At 42.4% G+C, this 21,119-nt stretch overlaps 1 protein-coding gene and 2 long non-coding RNA genes across 3 annotated transcripts; 1 reads left to right on the forward strand and 2 right to left on the reverse strand.

The window, feature by feature from the left end:
• Positions 1 to 844: 844 nt before the first annotated feature.
• Positions 845 to 2,325, reverse strand: LOC106098335 (uncharacterized). Its single transcript, XR_003220256.1, has 2 exons — positions 2,209 to 2,325; positions 845 to 1,427 (listed from the first exon to the last, which is right to left on the reverse strand). It is a non-coding gene; the product is annotated as an uncharacterized LOC106098335 (long non-coding RNA).
• On the forward strand, positions 2,292 to 20,500 carry acad9 (acyl-CoA dehydrogenase family, member 9). Its single transcript, XM_003446491.5, has 18 exons — positions 2,292 to 2,583; positions 4,885 to 4,978; positions 5,105 to 5,206; positions 9,652 to 9,758; positions 9,840 to 9,940; positions 13,061 to 13,139; positions 13,225 to 13,396; positions 13,485 to 13,558; positions 13,639 to 13,714; positions 13,803 to 13,873; positions 13,966 to 14,085; positions 14,167 to 14,295; positions 15,718 to 15,797; positions 15,944 to 16,070; positions 16,145 to 16,222; positions 17,162 to 17,290; positions 19,221 to 19,293; positions 19,585 to 20,500. Exons 1-18 carry the CDS (start codon positions 2,401 to 2,403, stop codon positions 19,683 to 19,685), a joined length of 1,896 nt encoding a protein of 631 aa, XP_003446539.1. The 5' UTR covers positions 2,292 to 2,400; the 3' UTR covers positions 19,686 to 20,500.
• Positions 18,344 to 19,235, reverse strand: LOC112846994 (uncharacterized). Its single transcript, XR_003220255.1, has 2 exons — positions 18,851 to 19,235; positions 18,344 to 18,544 (listed from the first exon to the last, which is right to left on the reverse strand). It is a non-coding gene; the product is annotated as an uncharacterized LOC112846994 (long non-coding RNA).
• Positions 20,501 to 21,119: the final 619 nt, after the last annotated feature.

Genomic DNA, 21,119 nt, shown 5'->3' on the forward strand with positions numbered 1-21,119 from the left:
AAAGGAAATCTTAGCACAGTGGATCAGCAATTACCCATGAATTTCTTGTGATAGCCACTGATCTTTGGGGTACAAATTTAAGACCAGCATGTGGTGCTTTTTTGTAGCAGTATGGTCTTTAAAGAGTGTAAAGAGTTCTATTTTAGCCACTGGCACTGCATCAGTGGAAAAGATGTACTAGAGCTCCAGAACCTCTGCCTGCTTCTTCATTCTTCCTAAAGGTGTCAATATTACATTTCAAAAGGTCCTGCTGAGAGTAGTCATAGAATATTCTCAAGAGTGCTTTAAAGGCTTCTCTACCCAATGATGGTCCTATAGCTGAAGAAACTAGGGCCTTTAAAGAACTGGGGTTTTTTTATATGTATATGTGATATATTCAGTCTTTATACCCTATTCTTCTTAAAAGTTGCCTAGTGTCCCTTATGTAGATTTTTACTGAATTGAAATAGACTGCATAGTTGTGGAACCAGACTCTTTTTTTTTTTTTTGGCTTTTGTATACTCAGCCTACAGCCAGTCTGACAGTACACAGTCTACTCTAGCAGGATAAAGTGCTTTGAAATATCTAGCATTGCAAATGTTTACACTTTAAGGATCAACGTCTTGCTCAAGAGCAGGGTGGGCAGGGGTTAAAACTATCAACCCTGTTAGTTAACCACTGGCTCCTGAAACAGAGTGTGCAAGGACAGGACTATCTACAGTAACTGAGACTAGATTAGCTCAGAATTGGTCTTCTTAGAGTGTTTCCATTATTAGATTTAGTGCACACTATGCATGTATTCGTGCATTTATGTATTATCTTGTATTGGTCGGGAACTTTCATGCAAACTTGAAACTCCACATCCTCAGTTTGACCTGACAACATCATCTTGATTTTATTCTCAGCTTTAAATTCAGCAGCACATAAGACATTGTACAAGTACTCCAACAGGGCGAGTACTACCTTGTGATGAATAAAATGACCTTTATGTGTGAATTTAGTGGAATTCCTAAAATCCCTACATTCCATGAAACAATAGTGAGGATATGATACCCACTGTCCTCGGCTGCAGCTATACTGTCCTGCCCATGAGTGATACATATGTGCTTCTATTTTCCTCCCCTTCACGTAGCTCCAACAATACAGAGGTCACCAGGGACACTGAGATATTTCTATCAACCTAAACAAAATTCTCAGGAAGTTGAAGCCTCTGATGAAGGTCACAACTGCAGTACTCTTATTCTTTTTTCAGTCTCGCACAGCCAGCATGCCTTGGCTGCTTGCCTAACTGTGGCAGGTGGTCTGAGTGACAGTTTGCCCTGTTTGTCTGTCTGGCCCTTGAGGCTGGATCTAAAAATAGATTCCAGCAATGAGGGCCACATCCGTAGTGTCAGCAGGACAACGTCATCATGCGGCCGGGAGGGACCAAGTACAGGGCTTCATTTCCTCTGCCAGCAAAGAACAGCATGTATTAGACAAGTACACATTCAATGATACGGAAGCAAACCAGCTCCAGGTTTTTATTTCTGTCAGTAGGGTGTGTGCATATTTTTCTTTTATTTATACAGCTTTTAAATATCTTAGTTGGTGGTGAAAATTATTCTACACACATGACAGTGGATAAAGAAAAGAAAAAAGTTATTGTCCATCATTTAGGTCCAGTTTCCAGTACAAGTCAGAAGCAGAGCCCTCTCTACTCTAGGGCTGAGTGGTGTCTTTGCATAATACGTCATCTAGTGGAGTCCTGCAGATATTACTATGATATGTTCAAGTACCGTCGGAGATTTCGAAAAACCAATAGCACTAGTATTCATGACATACACGAAATTTAATTTCTTTAAAGGTCTTGTGTTTTCCAACTTTAAATTCGAGGGCTCATAGTCAGCGAGACGGAGGATCATGGAGTCACGTATGGGTTTGTTTTTTTGTTTTTTTCCTGGGATTGCTCTACCTGAAAGCTACAAATATGAATTGCATATTTTAGTAATGAAACATGAGTGAAACATATACATTATATACGGATAACTTGGTGAATAAAATAAAATATAATTCAACAAACACTTTAAAAGTCACAATCTTTATGACCACGGTCTTCTGTAAAGAACACGTGAAAAATAAAAATCAAAGTTGGTGAAAGAGTTATTTTTTACAACGATATTGATTTAGATTTTTTTGTAAAACACACAAACAAACAAAACAAAACATAATTTGTTATTCAAAGTTACATACCGAGCTTACTGGCAGTGTAATGTGTTAGAAGACCGTTCGCATTTGTCTATAGTTTACATGGGTCAGAGAACGCCTCTCGAACATATCTGTTACGTCATCAGCATGGGACAGAAACGGGTGAAAGGTACTTTGCTGCTTTGGTTCGGGAGCAGACCGATGGCTCTATGAAGTAGGGAGGTTTCTGCTAATAGAATGATGAACATGAACAGATTAATCGTCTTCTCTCGAACCTTTCGCATTGGACAGCGGTTGCTTGGCTGTCACGCGAGGCATGCTGGGAAAGAAGAGCTGAGACTACAGCAGCGGAGGAGCATTAAAACTCACTCCAGACACCTGGCGTATGCGAAGGATCTGTTCCTCGGTCAAGTGAACAAGGTAAAGGAAAAGAGCTGCCAGAACGCCTTACCAAGATAGTGATGGGCGGAGGAAGTCGTTTCAGAAAAGACTTTGTACTTTAGATGATAACTATATTCAACGCTAACAATCACCACCGTTCTAGCTTCGAATGAAGTATCGTTTGTCGTTTAGGAAACAAAGGGCTTTAGACGCAACACCAGAAAAATAAGACAAATAAAATGCAGGGAAGCTTGAAAAAACTGAGGCTGAGGCACTGTAACACCTGTTTGGAGTAAATGGTGATAGAGACTTTAAATATCTACCCAAAGTAAAACCAGTTATCGTGTAGGAAGGTCTGTTTATCTCACACAGTTATCACACAGTGATAACGTCTTCCTTTAGATTCCTCCATGTTGACATGAATCAGAATCAGAATCGTGTTTATTGGCCAAGTATATGTGCAGACAAATACAAGGAATTTGGTTCCGGTAGATGGTGGCTCTCAAGCACAGCAATGTAAATCACACACACGCACACACACACACACACACGTGTCTATATATACATTACACATGCATACACATACATACACAAAGCTGTGTAAACTAACTATAAATAACTAATCTAAACTTATATACATAAAATACAGAAATGAAATGAGGTGGAATGAATTCTTCAGAATGTACATAAGGTGCAGTTGCAGTCTGGCAGTGGGAGCAGTGTGACAGGTCAACTGTTTAGAAGGGAGATGGCGAGGGGAAAGAAACTGTTCCTGTGTCGGGTGGTCCTGGTCTGCAGGCTTCTGTACCGTCTGCCAGAGGGCAGCAGATCAAAAAGTCTGTGTCCAGGGTGTGGGGGGTATGTGATGATTTTCCCTGCCCGTTTCCTGGTTCTTGAGAGGTACAGGTCCTGGATGGAGGGCAGGGGGGCGCCGATGATCCTTTCTGCTGCCCGTACAGTCCGCTGCAGTCTGCTCCTGTCCTGTTTAGTGGCTGCACCATACCAGACTGTGATGGAGGAGCACAGGACAAACTCAATGACCGCAGTGTAGAACTGGATCAGCAGCTCCTGTGGAAGACTGTACTTCCCCAGTTGTCTCAGGAAGTACATCCTCTGCTGGGTCTTTTTGAGGATGGAGTTGATGTTGGTCTCCCACTTCAGGTCCTGGGAGATGGTGGTACCCAGGAACTTGAAGATCTTCACAGTCGACACAGGGCTGTCTGATCTGGTAAGGGGGGGCAGAGTTGAGGGATGTCTCCTGAAGTCCACTGTCATCTCTACAGTCTTAAGCATGTTCAGCTCCAGATTGTGCTGACTGCACCAGAGTACCAGCCGCTCAACTTCCTGCCGGTATGCAGACTCATCACCATCCTGAATGAGGCCAATGACAGTGGTGTCATCTGCAAACTTTAGGAGTTTAACAGCCGAGTTCTTGGAGGTGCAGTCATTAGTGTAGAGGGAGAACAGTAGTGGTGAGAGGACACATCCTTGAGGGGCACCAATACTGAGGGACCGAGTTTCAGAGGTGATCTCCCCCAGCCTCACTTGTTGCTTTCTGTCTGTCAGGAAGCTGGTGATCCACTGACAGGTAGCTGGAGACACGCTGAGCTGGGAGAGTTTGGAGGAGAGAAGTTCAGGCACGATGGTGTTAAAAGCTGAACTAAAGTCCACAAACAGGATCCTGGCATAAGTTCCCGAATCATCACACATTCAGTCTCCCTCTGTAACACATCCCAAGGCTGCTCTGCAGGATTTGTTTCTAAAGTCTGGAAGAGGCCATTAAAAGATGGTAAATCATGGCGATAAAGGGATGCACATGGTTACCAACAACCCTTACAGTGCTGTGATTGCTTCAAGGATCTCAGAGTGTGGAGAGAAAAGATTCCCTACACAGCAACAGCAATCTTTACTTTTGGCACAAGGCAGGTCAGCACAGTGGAATCATGCTCTTGATTCTCCCATCAGGACAGAACAGGGATTCACCAGCTTTTACTTTTCAGTCAAGTTTCTGCTCCCTGCAGTCTTACAGTTCTGTACCTGCCACTCACTGCGTGGTTTCTGCAACATTCTGAGTAAACTCTGGAGACTGATGGGCAGGTGAGCTGGTTCAGAATCATTTAAAACCAGCCCAGGCCACAGTCAGATTCAGGGACATGACCTTTTTCTCCTTTCTCGTATTTAATATGAACATCAGCTTTATCTGCAGGATTTAATGCTTCACACTATCACCACATGTTGGGTTAGAAGTATATAACTATATAACACAAAAATATGACTTGGACATTAACATAGATGCATAACCCTGTTACGATCTCTAAAAAGGCCTGTTTTGTTCTCCAGGCTGAGGTCTTTCCTTATCCGGAAATTGGAAATGATGAGTTGGAGGAGATAAAGCAGCTCGTTGCACCAGTAGAGAAATTCTTCAGTGATGATGGTGAGGTGGGACTTGAGTACATGCATGTGATCAATGACTTTCAGATATGATTTTTCAGAGGAATTAAATGACTGACATTGGAATTGGTGGATTTTGTTTGTTTTTGTTTCGGGGTTTCTTTGTCAGTTGACTCAGCAAAAATTGACCGAGAGGCCACAATCCCCCCGGAGACTCTGCAGGGGTTGAAGGATCTTGGGCTGTTTGGAATCATGATTCCTGAAGAATACGGTGAGATGATTTTAACAAAGCCCTTCTAAAAGCTAGTCTTGTCTCTCGGGATCCATCTTAAAAAATCAGTGAAAATTGATTTCAAAGCATTTTTGAGATGATCTTTAACTCCACCCAACTTTGCCCCAAAGTGAAGTTAGAAGTTAAGAGCAATGGTCTGTACGTTATACTAATACTTTGATCTGTGTTGTTACTTATTTTTACATTCTTTTATTTAGGGTATTTTTTTAAGGACAACTCCTCCCTCATATAATTTGTGTGACTATTTAGCTTGTATACACAACTCTTCTAAGGCTACTAGTTAGTTTCAACATTGCACTATACATAACAGAAGGATGCAGCTCCTGTTTCTGAAAAGTCAAGCCGGTGCAGCAGTGCCTGAAACTTGCATTCTTTTCATTGGCCAGCAGAGGGCAACTTCCTCCTGTGTAGGGCTGCCACAAACGATTATTTTGATAGTCGACTAGTCACCGATTATTTTTGCGATTAGTCGACTAATCAGATCATGCATCGATTGGACGTAAAACTTACAGCTTGAAAATATGTTAAACGTTTATTTTGTGACCCAGAAAGAATAATAAGAGTAATATTAAAACTAACTAGCTGCCGCCATTGTTGACAACTGCGCTGGGCCGCACTATGAATTCTGGGACACAGCTTCTTCTTCTTCGGGGTTTAACGGCAGCTGGCATCCTTTACATGCACTGCTGCCATCTTCTGTTTCAGTCCGTTATTACACTTTTAAATCCTACTACTTATTCCTGCGTCTTTTGGGATCTTACAAAGCTTCAAACGACGCGTCGACTATTAAATCAGTCGTCGACGATTTTGATAGTCGACGTAATCGTGACTAGTCGACTAATCGTGGCAGCTCTACTCCTGTGGTTGCAGAAAAGACATCTGATTGTGTGGACACCCTTAGTGGCATTTATTTCAATTCACTTTTATTTATTTATATATTTATACAGCACCAAATCACAAGAACAGTCACCTCAAGGTGTTTTATATTGTAAGGTAGACCCTACAATAATACATACAGAGAAAAACCCAACAATCATATGATCCCCTATGAGCAAGCACTTTGGCGACAGTGGGAAGGAAAAACTCCCTTTTAACAGGAAGAAACCTCCAAGAGAACCAGGCTCAGGGAGGGGCGGCCATCTGCTGTGACCGGATGGGGTGAGAGAAGGAGAACAGGATAAAAGACATGCTGTGGACGAGAGCCAGAGGTTGAAAACAAGTATGATTCAATGCAGAGAGGTGTTTAAACACATAGTGAGTGAGAAAGGTGACTGAAGAAAAAAATACTCAATGCATCACGGGAATCCCCCAGCAGGTTATGCCTATTGCAGCATAACGAAGGGAGGATTCAGGGTCACCTGGTCCAGCCCTAACTATAAAAAGGAAAGTTTTAAGCCTAATCTTAAAAGTAGAGATAGTGTCTGTCTCCCGAATCCAAACTGGAAGCTGGTTCCATAGAAGAGGAGCCTGAAAACTGAAGGCTCTGCCTCCCATTCTACTTTTAAATACTCTAGGAACAACAAGTAGGCCTGCAGTGTGAGAGCGAAGTGCTCTAATAGGGTGATATGGTACTACAAGGTCATTAAGATAAGATGGGGCCTGATTATTTAAGACCTTGTATGTGAGGAGCAGGATTTTGAATTCAATTCTGGATTTAACAGGAAGCCAATGAAGGGAAGCCAATACAGGAGAAATCTGCTCTCTCTTTCTAGTCCCTGTCAGGACTCTTGCTGCAGCATTTTGGATTAATTGAAGGCTTTTCAGGGAGTTTTTAGGACATCCTGATAATAAAGAATTACAGTAGTCCAGCCTGGAAGTAATAAATGCATGAACTAGTTTTTCAGCGTCACTCTGAGACAGGATATTTCTAATTTTAGAGATGTTGCGCAAATGGAAGAAAGCAGTCTTACATATTTGTTTAATATGTGCATTGAAGGACATGTCCTGGTCAAAAATGACTCCAAGGTTCCTCACAGTGTTACTGGAGGCCAAGGTAATGCCATCCAGAGTAAGAATCTGCTTAGATACCATATTTCTAAGATTTTCAGGGCAGAGTACAATAACCTTGGTTTTATCTGACTTAAGAAGCAGAAAATCAGAGGTTATCCAGGTCTTTATGTCTTTAAGACATCCCTGCAGTTTAACTAATTGGTGTGTGTTACCTGGCTTCATGGATAGATAGAGCTGCGTGTCATCTGCATAGCAGTGAAAATGTATACGGTCTTCTAATGATACTGCCTAATGGAAGCATGTATAATGTAAACAGAATTGGTCCTAGCACTGAACCCTGTGGAACTTCATAATTAAACTTGGTGTGTAAAGAGGACTCTCCATTTACATGAACAAATTGGAGTCTATTAGATAGATATGATGCAAACCACAACCACCAACAGTATCGAACTGCACTGAGGTCTAGCAGGACAAGCACAGAGATGAGTCCACTGTCAGAGGACACAAGAAGATCATTTGTAACCTTCACTAAAGCTGCTTCTGTGCTGTGATGAGCTCTGAAACCTGACTGAAGCTCTTCAAATAAGCCATTCCTCTGCAGATGATCTGTTAACTGTTTGACAACTACTCTTTCAAGGATTTTTGAGAAGAAAGGAAGGTCTCTGATTATGTTCATGCCCTGTTGTTATTTGATCTTAGCAAATCTCCTGATGATAGTATTTAATGTTAGTTCTAGTCTTATTGAACACAGCAAAAAAAAAAAGAAGAAACAATTATGCTCTCCTTCCAGTCAAAATGGTTGGTATAATCCATGGTAGCCAGCCTACCGGTTGATTGACAGGTCATTATGCATGAGCGTGCAGTGACCTTCGTTTTCTCAGTCAGACCCACATTTAGCTCATAACAGCTGGTTTCAGAAAACCAAGATGGCAACATTCAAAGTGCTGGGCATGACGTCACAGTGGCTGTATGCATATTTTATATATAATCTATATATATATCAAGCTAGTGATTTATACTAATGTGCTGGAGCTGTCCTTCATTTCTTTACGTTTTGCTCGGAAAATGGGAAATACACGGAGAGATTTATTGAAATGTGTAAACATAACAAGCACAGTTTGTACAATTCCAATAATGTTGAAACTCCATATTCGTATGAGCATCTTTATTCTTGAACACAGTCTAAATTATCTCAGGCAGCTTTGTTTAAGTATTCTTTAGGAATATCTCTCCAGGCTGTTCGGATGATATTCAAAGCTCTTGTTTGGATGTTGGCTGCCTTTTGTTCTGTTCTGTGTTGATGATCTCGATAATGTTGGGCTCTGGGGAGGCCAATGCATCAGCAATAGTGTGCACTGGGTGTTTGTCTATCCAGGTATGGCTTTACTGCGCTGCTAGTGTGTTTGGATTATCATGCTAAAAAATGAGGCAGTTGTCAATCAGATGCTTTCCAGGTGGTATTACATCTGGTCATAAGCCCAGCCTCAGGAAGTTGCAAGCTAGTGTACACTTAGTGCCAGCCAAGACTGCATAATAGAAGGGTTGCATCAGGAACTACATCTGGCATCATATCTGTGCCAAATCAAATATGTAGCTGCACCCACTGTGGGGATTTAACTTCCCAGAACATTTTTTTTATGTATGTCGGTTTAAAACAAAGCATTCATCTTGTGGCACTTCTGATGACAACTGTATGGTATTTGAGAGAAGCCCAGCAATCCCCTGTAATCAAGCACTTTGCAACTGTGGGGAGGAAGAACTCCATTTTAATTGGCATATTTAGGCTCAGTGATGGCAGCCATCTGCTATGGCAGGTCTGGTGTTGAGGATAAACAGAAGAAGAAGATCACAGAATCTACAAACAGCTTTGTTTTACACATGGAGACATGAATCCCAGAGCGCAGTTTAAAATGCTGAAATACTGTTTGAATGGAGTTTAAACATTTAACGCCATTACTTTATGAGTATATTAGTATGTTATCTGATGTTAATAAGCAGCGTTTCAAGTATCAGGTCAGTATATTTGGGTGTATTTTATGGCACAAGAGGTTCAATTAAGCTCTCACACTTGACATCCAAATGGTACTCTGTCTGAGCTCAGTGCATAAATGCTTTAATGAACAGGTGGCTTGCTGTTAGATTTAGATATGGTTCCTGCCTCAGTGTGGCGTCTACACGTACAGATTTTTTAACTACAAGTGACCGATAGTTAAGTGTCTGGGGTATCAGCAAACAGTCTTCATGTAGTATTTATTTGTCCCAAATAAGTTTGTAGAAAGTCAAAGCTATATATATCGACCATAGTGGGGTTTCCCTGAAACATCACTATGATCCTGACTTCATCATGGCTGCACAGCTGACACTCTGACACATCCATGCTAGATGGAAATGCAGAAACTGCCCCACTGTGTCTTGCTGCACAAGTTAAAGGCAGCGTCTGTTTTTATTGTTTATCATTTGTTTTTCAATCCCAGGGGGTCTTGGATTATCCAACACCATTTATGCACGACTGAATGAGATCATCGCCTTAGACGGCTCCATCGCCGTCACACTGGCTGCTCATCAAGCCATTGGACTGAAGGTGAAAATACTATACTCTTACAGAGTTGTCTGCAATGTGGACAATCTGGAGCAATTTGCTAACACATTTGTGGGCTCTCAGGGGATCCTGATAGCAGGCAATGAAGCCCAGAAGCAAAAGTATCTGCCCAAGCTGGCCTCAGGGGAGCACATTGCAGCTTTCTGTCTGACAGAGCCTGGAAGGTAAAGAACACCATGCACATGTCATCCACAGCGTTCTCCCCTGTGGCTCCAACTCTGCTCATACAGCAGTGAAGCACAGTCTGATGAACACAAATAACAGATTATCTCTACACTCACTGGCCACTTCATTAGGTACACCTGTTGAACTGCTTATTAGAACAAATATCTGATCATCCAGTCACAAGCCAGCAACTCAATATCAGTCATTTAGGTATATAAACATGTTCAAATCCAGCATCAGAGTGGGGAAGAAGGGTGGTTTTAGTGGCTTTGAATGTGGCCTGGTTCTTATATCTCAGAAACTACTGGGATTGTCTCATACAACCATCTGTAGGGTTTAGTCAGAAAAAGATAAACTATCCAGTGAGTGACAGCTGTCTGGGAGAAAATGTCAGAGGAGAGTCGCCAAACTGCTGTGAGCTGAAAGGAAGGCAACAGTAACTCAAACAAACACTCACTATGCAGAAGAACATAGCTCTATGAACCCTCTATGAACACACAACATTTTAACCTTGAAGCCGATGTGGTACAACAGCAGAAAACCACAGTGTGTCCCTCCTGTGAGCTAAGAAACAGAAAGCTGAAGCTACATTTCACACAGGTTTAAAAAAGCTGGACAGGACAAGACTGGTAAAACATCTGAGGTAGGCAGTGTGCCCCCCCTAATTTTTGAATAAGATAACCTGAGAACAAGGTGACGTAGCAGGGCTCTAGAGTGCGACCAATTTGGTCACAAATGCGACCAAATTTTTCAATGGTGCGACTAAAAAAAATATTTGGTCGCACCGGTTCGACCAACTGTTCGGGTAACAAAAAAAAAAAAAATCTCTGCAACTCTCCGTGTGGTCAACAACAGACACACATTATGCCCTTATCGTGGACTAAACCAATCAGAGATAGTCAGGGGCGGGACCTCTGATTGGCCGTGGTCCAGTTGGATAGAGGTGAGTAGCTTGAATAAAGCGATATCGATTCATTAAATCCTGAATCGACTTTTAAATATAACTGTATTTTTCCAGAAACGCCAGATTCTCAGATTAAAGCTCACAAAACTATTTCAACAAACAGCAAATGAGAGCAGGTACACCGATTCCACACAAAGACGTAAACACAGAGCGACCCGATGCATCAGAATCAGCTTCCTCTTTCTTGGCTTTCTCACCCGGCGGCCCGTACACGGACACGCTGTCGGAGCTCTGTGTTTACGTCTTTTTGCGCTGATTCTGAGCTGCAGGTTTTGTCTCTCTCCAACCAAAATTTGCCGAGCCAGCAGCAAAAGAAGCAGCAAACTACGCTTCACATTTGATCAATGTCGTCATGAATTCCCTCTGACTTTTGCTGTTTTGCTTCCACCACGATAAAAATCACACTTCATGCACAGCTCTCTCTCTCTCTCTCTCTCTCTCTCTGTACTTCAAGAACAGTTTCCCGTCTCAAATCTCTGTTTTCTGCATTATTCATTCGCTTATTACCCATCAGTCTACCGTTGTTTACAGCGCTGTCGGTCGCTGTCTTTTTCTTTTCTTTTTCTTTTTTTCACTTAAATCACCTCAGACAAGAAAGCCTAATTTCTGCTGTTCAGTACTGAAGAAATTTAAACTTTTTAAAATTATGCAAAATTACAGAATATTGCAGAATATTTTAAGGTTATCTGCTATAAAAAGCCAGACCAGAAAAATCTCCTTCATGTTTTTCTGTTTTATTCTCAGTTACTTTCACACAAAGGCATCTGCTGTGATGTTCACAATTCTGATGAAGTCTCACATGTATCAGTACTGATAAATGATCAGAATAATAGAATAATATTCTGACTGTCTGAGGCTAAATTGAATCGAATCAGGACTTTGAGAACCGGAATCACATCGATTATAGAAATCAGTGATGATACCCAGCACTAGTGAGCAGCCTAGGCCCCACAGAAGTGGATGTAGCTGTGGGTAATAAGAAAAGATGAAAAGAACTATTGCTAACGTTTTGTTAAGTTAAGGCCTGATCCGTCTGAAATTCATAGCCAGCTCTGACACGGTGCCATCAATCTTTGAATGCTGAAAAAGCACAGTGTATCCAGAAAACACATTATATGCTGCAATAAATGCACTGCCCAAGTGTCCCCTCTCCCCACTGGCTTTCAGCATCAGGCAGCAGCAAACAGGTCGTCAGAGGAGGCCGAGATAATGATTAAGTTTAACATTTTCTACAATATTGACAAAGCACTTTAAGCACAAGATTGTTAGTTAATAATTTAGAAATGAATATTGTCTGTACAGACTGCAATTTCCCCCCCCCCAAAAAAGTGCACATGTAAAACTGCCGGTGCCGTAGCAAAAAGTTAGTCTAGAGCCCTGCGTAGGATTTTGAAATTCATACCATAGGTACAGCTACTGAAAATCTCAGACAAGCTGTGATCCTGGTGATCTTGACCTCAAAATCAGATGTCAGCTTTCCTAAAAATCACATTTATTCTACAGTTGCATCTACTAGGGGGCTGTCGGGTAGCCTGGCAAGTGCCAGTAGTTTCCCAATATGAAAACAATCAGTGTGCGTCAGGCTCCATCTAGGTAACTGACTGCAGTTTACATTTTAAACCCAGCAACCTGAAAATAAGCGTCTCAGCTGATTGTATCTGCAGGTTCATTCTCAGTCACTGCTCAGCGTTAACGCCCACAGGGCACCAAACGGTGGTTAAAGATGGCAGTTACAGGATTTAGGACACCCTACAGAGCACTATGATTACAGCCTAAATCTTTATCAGGATATTATTTAATCAAGATAAAAACTGATGTCACAGATATTGAATCACTTCCCAATGACTTTAGAAATACTATGTGTTTATAGAGACCATTAACTTTTTGGATTGGACTCCACAGAAACACCCACAGAACCCGTGTTCCCACTTTTCCTTCCTCTGGTTAGCACTTGGTGATAAAGGCTCATTGTGTTGTGTTTGCTTGAGCTGAACTAAACAGTGAGTTTGTTTTCAAATCACTGCGTGCCAAAGTCATCATTGAAAACCCAATTTGATGCATCAGCCAGCCTTAACACAGTGATGATGGCATCTACGCCATGTGCCTGAGCATGTAGCTGTCTTTGCTCCACTGACACTCAGCCTGACCGTTACAGTGGCAGTGACGCAGCCTCCATTCAGACCCGTGCAACCCTCTCTGAAGATGGAAAACATTACCTGATCAACGGCTCCAAGGTGAGAGGAACCGTTTCCACCAAGTTTTAATCCAGTCTTCGCCTCAGCCTCTGACTAAAGCTCCTGACTTGAATCATGTCGTCAGATCTGGATTTCAAACGGAGGCATGGCGGACATCATGACCGTGTTCGCCAGGACTGAGGTGGAAGTAGATGGTGTGAAGAAAGACAAGATATCTGCATTCATCGTGGAGAGAGCTTTTGGAGGGATCACCAGCGGCAAGCCTGAGGACAAACTGGGCATCAGGGGATCCAACAGTAAGCCTTTCATCAACACTTAAAGGCAGTTTGATAGACGCTGGGCCATTTTCATGTCATTTATGTTTCAACGCTGCAACCTTTTCAGCCTGTGAGCTGTCCTTCGATAATGTCCCAGTACCAGTAGAGAACGTGATCGGAGAAATTGGAGGTGGATTTAAGGTAAGCTCTAAAGCCAGCTTCATCTGTCTACACAACGGAGGTTCTGTAATATTTGTAAACATGTGCTTCGTGTCGGACAGATCGCCATGAACATCCTGAACTCGGGGAGGTTCAGTATGGGCAGTTCCTGTGCTGGAATGATTAAAAAGCTGATCGGTAAGCACTCAGCTGTTGTTTTAACTGGGTAGCAGTTGTGAGTGTTTTAAGTTTATTAAGTCTGGCTTCTCTGTCTGGCCTTCTGTAGAGCTGACATCTGAGTATGCCACTACCAGGAAGCAGTTTAACAAAAGCCTGAGTGAGTTTGGTATGATCCAGGTATGCTCTACTCTCCCCTCACTTGGAAGCTTGTGACACCTTCCAGTCTGATCAGAAGTGACTAAATATTGTGATTTCTATGCTTTCTGTAGGAGAAGTTTGCAATGATGGCCCTCAATGCCTTCGTGATGGAGAGCATGGCATACCTGACATCAGGGATGATGGACAGACCGGGCATTCCAGACTGTTCTCTGGAGGCAGCCATGGTCAAGGTACCACTTGCTCTGTCGTCTGTGTTCAGGTGAAACTTTCATGAAACTACTCACGGTGTGTGTTCCTCATCTTCGGTACAGGTGTTCAGCTCGGAGGGAGGCTGGATTTGTGTGAGCGAGGCTCTTCAGGTGCTCGGAGGTCTGGGTTATACTAAGAACTATCCCTTTGAGCGCTTCGTCAGGGACTGCCGCATCCTGCCCATCTTTGAGGTACTCATACATGAGTGTTTAAACTCTGAGGGCTAGATATAGTCTTGGCTTGTGCTAGAGTAAAACCGTATGTATTTGTTTCCTTTTCAAAAAACGACTCTTGCCTGCCCTTCATCTTTTTGCCCAGCCATAGTTAAGATGAACTCTGCGCTCCCCTCTCCTCTCCATGACACACATCAAAAAACTGTTAACAGTTCATTTGTTAAACCTTGTCTTCCAAACTGTAATGCTGCTGCTACACTGTAACAAATTCCAGTATTTTTCTGGTCATTGGGAATTTGAATCTTCTGCTTATCCTTGTCAGGGTCGCTGTAGCCGATCCCAGCTGTCTTAGGGCAAGGGGCAGAGTACACCCTGGACAGGTCACCAGTCTGTTACAGGGCTAACAACACATAGAGACAGACAAACATTCGCACTCACATTCACACCTATTATCCTAACCCCACTAACTGCATGCCTTTGGACTGTGGGAGGAAGCCGGAGTACCTGGAGAGAACCCATACAAATATGGGAAGAACATGCAAACTCTACAAAGAAAGGCCCCAGAACTGGAACTTGAATCGAACACTGTTGCCTTCTTGTTGTGAGGCAACAGTGCTAACCACCAAATTTTAAAATCCTTGTGTGAAAGATGCTGGACTGTTGAGATGGTTCATTCTGATAGCAACCACCAGGTGGCATATTTTACTGTTGAAATAAAGCTCTTAATAGATGAAATTGAAGTAAACAGTTCATTTTGAGGTGAAACACATCATCTTCAGGCACTTTACATAGAAAGCTCCAGACCCATCATTATCAAAACCCCTCACTGTGTCAATAAGTCACACTCACTGTTACTGATAGAAAGTTTCAAATTTGAAAATACAATGTAGCAAAATCCCCTGCTTTCCTACAACAGACAACTCCACACACTCATACACGCACACCTGAGGGGTACAGTGCGAGGGAAGTTCAATGCACCCATCCGTTCTTCGTTAGTCAGAGATAACAGGTTTCACTATGGCGGTTATCGACTGTGCAGCTGAGGTCGGCTTGGTTTGTGTGTTCTGTGATTAGAATCAAGTGTATAAACATTTTCTGCATTACCAAATCAGTACATGTAACTTTACAGCTGGCCTTCATTTGTGATGTGAGTACGGTACGGCCTAACAGCCTGCGCGTATAAAACATGCTCCCACATCAGAGAATCAGCATTTCACTTAAGACATGCAGTAAATAAAAGAAATCGTTAAACCGTCACGTTTCCAGCTGATTGTTAAAGCAAAACATTGCCTGCTTATAACAGAGTTCTCTGTTCAACCATCAGAGAGCCACTTCCCGTGACACAGAAAACTCTGATTTGATCTCGACTAATCTGACACCCCTCTGCTCTTGTGCCACAACATTTTGTGTGTTAAGTCCAATTCCACTGTTTGCTCACAGGGTACCAATGAAATCCTGAGGATGTACATCGCTCTCACTGGAATGCAGTATGCTGGCAAAATCCTCACAGGGAAAATAAAGTAAGAATCTGAAGGTGGTGTTGAGGTTTGAAGGGTTTTGCTTTTAAGTCCTACATCACCCCTTAGGTTAGTTGTGTTGTGTTCACACTTCCTAAGAAAAATATGGAGCTGTTTGCTTAAAGGCACGTGGTTGTTTGTGCCCTCAGGGAAATGAAGAAAGGAAATATAGGTCTTGCGATAGGCATGGTCAGCAAGAAACTGAGGGCCTCGCTTGGAGCTTCTGTAGACCTGGGCCTGACGGGGAAAGATGGAGTGGTGCATCCCAGCTTGGAAGTAAGAGAATTGTGGTGTTAGATGAGTAAAGTGTTTTTTGTCGAGGCTCTTCAATCTTCTGTTTCCGTTTGCAGGACAGTGCAAAGAAGCTGGAGCAGAACGTCAGCCTGTTTGGGTCGACTGTGGAGAGCCTGCTCTACAGATATGGAAAGGTAACGTTTGATTGATTCTGGAAAAGCAGCTGTGGGATTTTCCAGCTTAAAGCTTTCCAGTTTCTATGAGCAAATTTCCCATTCGTCATGTAAATATAAAAGTTGTTTCATAATGAGCGGTGGTGTTTGTCTGTTACACAGCTGCTTCAAGTTGTGTTTTGCGACTGTGCTTTTGTAATCACAGCTTTACCCAAAGAAGCTATAAACCTTTTGGTAGCCGGATAGTTTTCCAGATTCTCAGTTCCTGTATCATTTGACTGGTTTAGATCCAGCACGCACAATCTTTCCTCAGAGGACTTAAATGTTTGCCAAGAGTTTGAATATCGAGGTTCAGGCTGCTTACATGTAAGAAAATAAGCAGTGAAAAGTTTAACAGCTAGCAACACATGCAAATCATTTCTTCTTCTCTTTAATGATATTTTCAGGAAATTGGGACAAAGCTATTAAAGAAGATGGTCTCATTGGAGGCAGGGTGGAGGAACTGATGCATTTAAGTAGAAAATTGTTGCTATGGATCAAAGCCTTGGCTAAATGAAAGGAGTGATTGACTAACAAACCGTGCTCTAACAGCTCATGCTGTAATTGTACAGTAATGCTGAGTCAGTGTCATTACAGGACTGATTATCTGTAGTGTTACAATGCAGGGAAAGCTCATTCCTTAGCACTACGTGTTAACGGGCCCGTCAGCCCCAAGCTGCTATTTCACTCTGAAATCTAGATGGAAATGGAAACTATGTCAGTTTATTCATTTCATTAGTTTTATTCACATATGTTTTACCCATGGCAACAGGACAACAATAAAGCTCCATGCTAGTAAACCGTGTGCTTCTTCAGTACTTGCACAGTGACTTGACTAGGTTTTCCTCACTAAAATACAAACGCTAAAGTTGAGGTAACTGTCCCTGACATGTCCCTCCTCCTCTCCCCTGATGATCTCAGACCATAGTGGATGAACAGCTCGTCCTGAAGAGGGTGGCAGACGTGCTGATCCACATATACGCTATGACAGCCGTCCTGTCCAGAGCGAGCCGCTCCATTAGCATCGGCCTCAGGAATCACGACCACGAGGTTTGTACGCTCTGTGCACACTCATACAGTTTAGAGGTCTTGCACACGCAGAATAAATATTCATATTGAGCTTGTTTGTTTGCCACAACGAGAGCAGTTTTCCATCGATCTCATAGGATTTCTGTACACATCACTTCCTCTGTGTTTACGCTGTTTAAGGCTGACAGTAAACAGCTGCCTCACTTAGCCCACACTATAAGCATCGGTATGTTCACTGCAGGGCCTGCAGCAGCCCAGCTCACACCTACAGCAGCTGAGTTAATGTTTTCACATGTGTGAGGAGTCGGTAAAGAATTGGAGTTGTACACAACTGTAATTTCAGCTTGTGTCTTAGTGTTGGAAGAAAATGCAGCAGGTGAAATTTTGAGCCATGCCCACCACTTCTGGACAACATTTTAACATGAATGCTAGAGAACTGCTCATCCACATTTATCGTAAGAAACTAAAGACAAAAAGATTCAGATCAAATCGCGTTCACTTGTCCAGCTGTCTCTGTAGGACCCACTTTGAGTTTTTGACCGTCAGCATGAGGACACTTTGGTTACAAGTTGTTTCTTTTGGCAGTGTTTCCCTTGAACGGCTCATTGAAGGGGCCTAACCGGACAAACTTTCTCAATGTATGACGAATCACATTCAGCAAAGCACTTACTCGGGTCCCCAGTAACACATGCCACGTACACATGAAGTGGACCGGATGTAGAGATTACTGATTTATGAGTGAGATGCAGAACCTCCCAAACATGCACTGCAGTCACACTCTGCTGTTGGCCAAACACTCAAGACTTTCACATTAACTGCAGCATAAAGCAGGATATGTCTCTGCTCTTTGAGGTTAATTACAAATTCAGTTTTAAGCCTTGAAGCAAGCCGACAAGCTACGAGTTGAATCGTGACCATAAAAAGCTTTGATTTTGAATGAGAGAACTACTAATCACATATTGCGTCACACAGCCAATCTTATCAGATTTAATCCTTTTTCCTTATCGTATTGTGTTATTGTTTTGAACACTGTGTGTGTGTGTGTGTGTGTGTGTACACAAAAGGTTAGCCTAGTTATCGATATGGTACAGTGCTTTATTTGTGAGTTCGATGGTTACCACCCAAACTGATGTTTGTGGGTAGACTAGTTCTTTGAATTCACACAGATGAGGTTTCTACAGGAGCACATGTCATCATTCACACATTTCATAGTCTAGCAGCTCGTGGGAAGTTTACTTTGGATGGTTCCAGCATTACGGCTCATAATCAAAGTCCCTGCGGAGAATATGAATCAGATTTTTATTCCTCACTATTAGGCTCTATTAAATTGTATAATCTTATCTGGTGTGGTTTGTTTTGGCTGTTTTCACTTACTGCAGCACGGCGGTTCCTTCTGAAAACAATTAAAACAGCTCCACGTCTCCGTTATTCTCTATTTGTGTTTTTTTTTTTCTTTAACTTGCTGACGTGTTTAATTAGGCTTTTGATCAGCTTGTGTTTAGACTTGTTAAATGAAACCCGCCGTCACTTTTATTACTTTCACTTTACTATTTGATCGAGGTAAAAGCTGTGGCACACTACCTTCATTTGAACAGCAGTTGTTCCTGGAGCAGATTTAGGTGAAGGGCAGGACGACAGAGTGTAAACACGACTGTAGGAGAGTCCTGTGCGTAATGAGAAACAGCGATGCAAAACAAAACCTCAACACAAAGACTTTAAGAAAGAAAGCCTTTAAAGAGGGCAGCGAATGCTTCATATTATCCTCTGTGTTTCAGATGAGCAGCGCTGTGCTGTCTCTGCACTGTAGTTAAAAGCCATAAATGTGAGGGTGCACATAATCCACCTTTGGTTTTCAGTAATTATGTGTACAATATTTGCAGATAGAGGTGCCAAATGTTTACAGTTCTCCTGTCAAAACCGGATTCTTTGTTTACTGGTGTTGCTTTTTTAGGTGCTGCTTGCAAACACATTCTGCAACGATGCCTTCTTTAAGAACAATTACTGGATGGTTCAGCTGCAAAAACGTAAGTACAACACAAAACGGTAATTGAGAACAGCACCGTGATCTGTGTGGGACTTTTTTTCTTCTTTCAGCAGCATCTTAGTACAAAAGACTTGCATGTGTTGTGGAATTTCCCCACCAAACAGCACATACCAACACTGGAACCACCCGCTGCTTTTCATTTTCACACCGTGCACTTTTTTTAATGACCTCTAAGTAATGCAGAGCTAACCAGCGCCATGATCAAGTGCTGTGTTTACGTCTGATCGGAACGTGTGGCTTGGTTTGTGATTCTTGTCTCAATTCGTTTCAGACTCTCCTGAGAACAACGATGCCAACATCAAGAAGATTGCCAAACAGGTCCTGGAGAACAGAGCATACATCTGCTCTCACCCTCTCGAAAGAACTTACTGAGCTTTCCGCTGTGACATAATACTCTTTCCTGTATTCTGATTGGACTATTTGGACCAGTCCCAATGATGCGTCTCCACTCTTGTATTAGTTTTTACATTCAATTAAAACATGAAGAGATTAATATTTAGCTGTTTTATATTAATAATAACTTCAGTGGATCAGACTTCTACTCTGATGGCATTACATGAAACTCAATCCTAAGTGCTCTTTAACTTTAATGCTATAATGAATAATTTTGCAGTATACTAGTTTAAATGAGCCTGTTTGGTACATCAGGTTTTCCTGAATGGCTGACCTTTACTGTTGTTTGCTACTTTTGAAACCTGAAGATGCTCCTCTCCCTGTCTGTCAGAGGCAGGGCAGTCCGCTTGTACAGAAATGAATGCTGCTCACAGAATCCACTGTAAGAGGCAACAGAACAAAGCATATATTACTTCAGAAATCTTTCTTTCATTTCTCCAGCATCTGCCTTCTCAAACTGCACTTGAGCTCACTTGTAGTGGTACTTGCTGTACTGAGAGTTGTGTCTGGGAAAGGCGTTTCTTCCCAGGCTGCAGGCCATGCATGGGCCTGGAGCCAGAGGCACTCTCTCCCGTTCCTCTGCTTTGTCGTCAGCAGCGTTCATCACGGACAGTTGAGGAAAAGGCTGTGACGCAAAATGCAGCTGTTGGCTCAAAGGTTACCTCAGTTAGGTGCAAGCAGAGCAGAGCCACGACGATAAAAGAAAAACAAATACAAGATGTAAACTAAAGCATGTGTGGGGTAAAAGGCCTTTAAGGTTGCATTTTTGTTAACACTTTTGTGAACTTAATAAAGCTGTAGCTGGAAAAAAAATGCATGGGAAACTGTTATTTTACATGAGATTGCACCAACTACGCATGCTCCGCAAGTGGTGGATTTCAAGTGGACATAAAAGTAGCGGGACAGGACCTGGCCATCAGATCCCCAGCTGTCTGCGTCCCCAATGAATTTTAATCTAGGCTTAATGTGGCTAGTTTCTTCCTCCATAGCAACTTCCTAAACAAGAAGCGCTAGCTTCTGGACTTCTCTGAGGTACCACCTTTGCTAATTTAAGGGACTGAACCAGACCTCTAATCCATATTTGTTTACCTAGCACGTTTGTGCTCCAAATTTGGAGAGTGAAATTATTCAATTTTATTTATAAAGCGCGAAATCACAACAAAAGCTGCCTCAAGGTATTGCAAGGTAGACCCTAAAATAATACATACAGAGAAAAACCCAACAATCATATGACCCCTTATGAGCAAGCACTTTGGCGACAGTGGGAAGGAAAAACTCCCTTTTAACAGGAAGAGACTCGCTATGTGTCTTTTAACACATAGTGAGTGAGACAGGTGACTGAAGAAGAAATACTCAATGCATCATGGGAATCCCCCAGCAAGATACACCTATAGGGTCACCTGATCCAGCCCA

The sequence above is a fragment of the Oreochromis niloticus genome, linkage group LG5 (genome assembly GCF_001858045.2).
Source record: "Oreochromis niloticus isolate F11D_XX linkage group LG5, O_niloticus_UMD_NMBU, whole genome shotgun sequence".
Taxonomy (NCBI): domain Eukaryota; kingdom Metazoa; phylum Chordata; class Actinopteri; order Cichliformes; family Cichlidae; genus Oreochromis; species Oreochromis niloticus.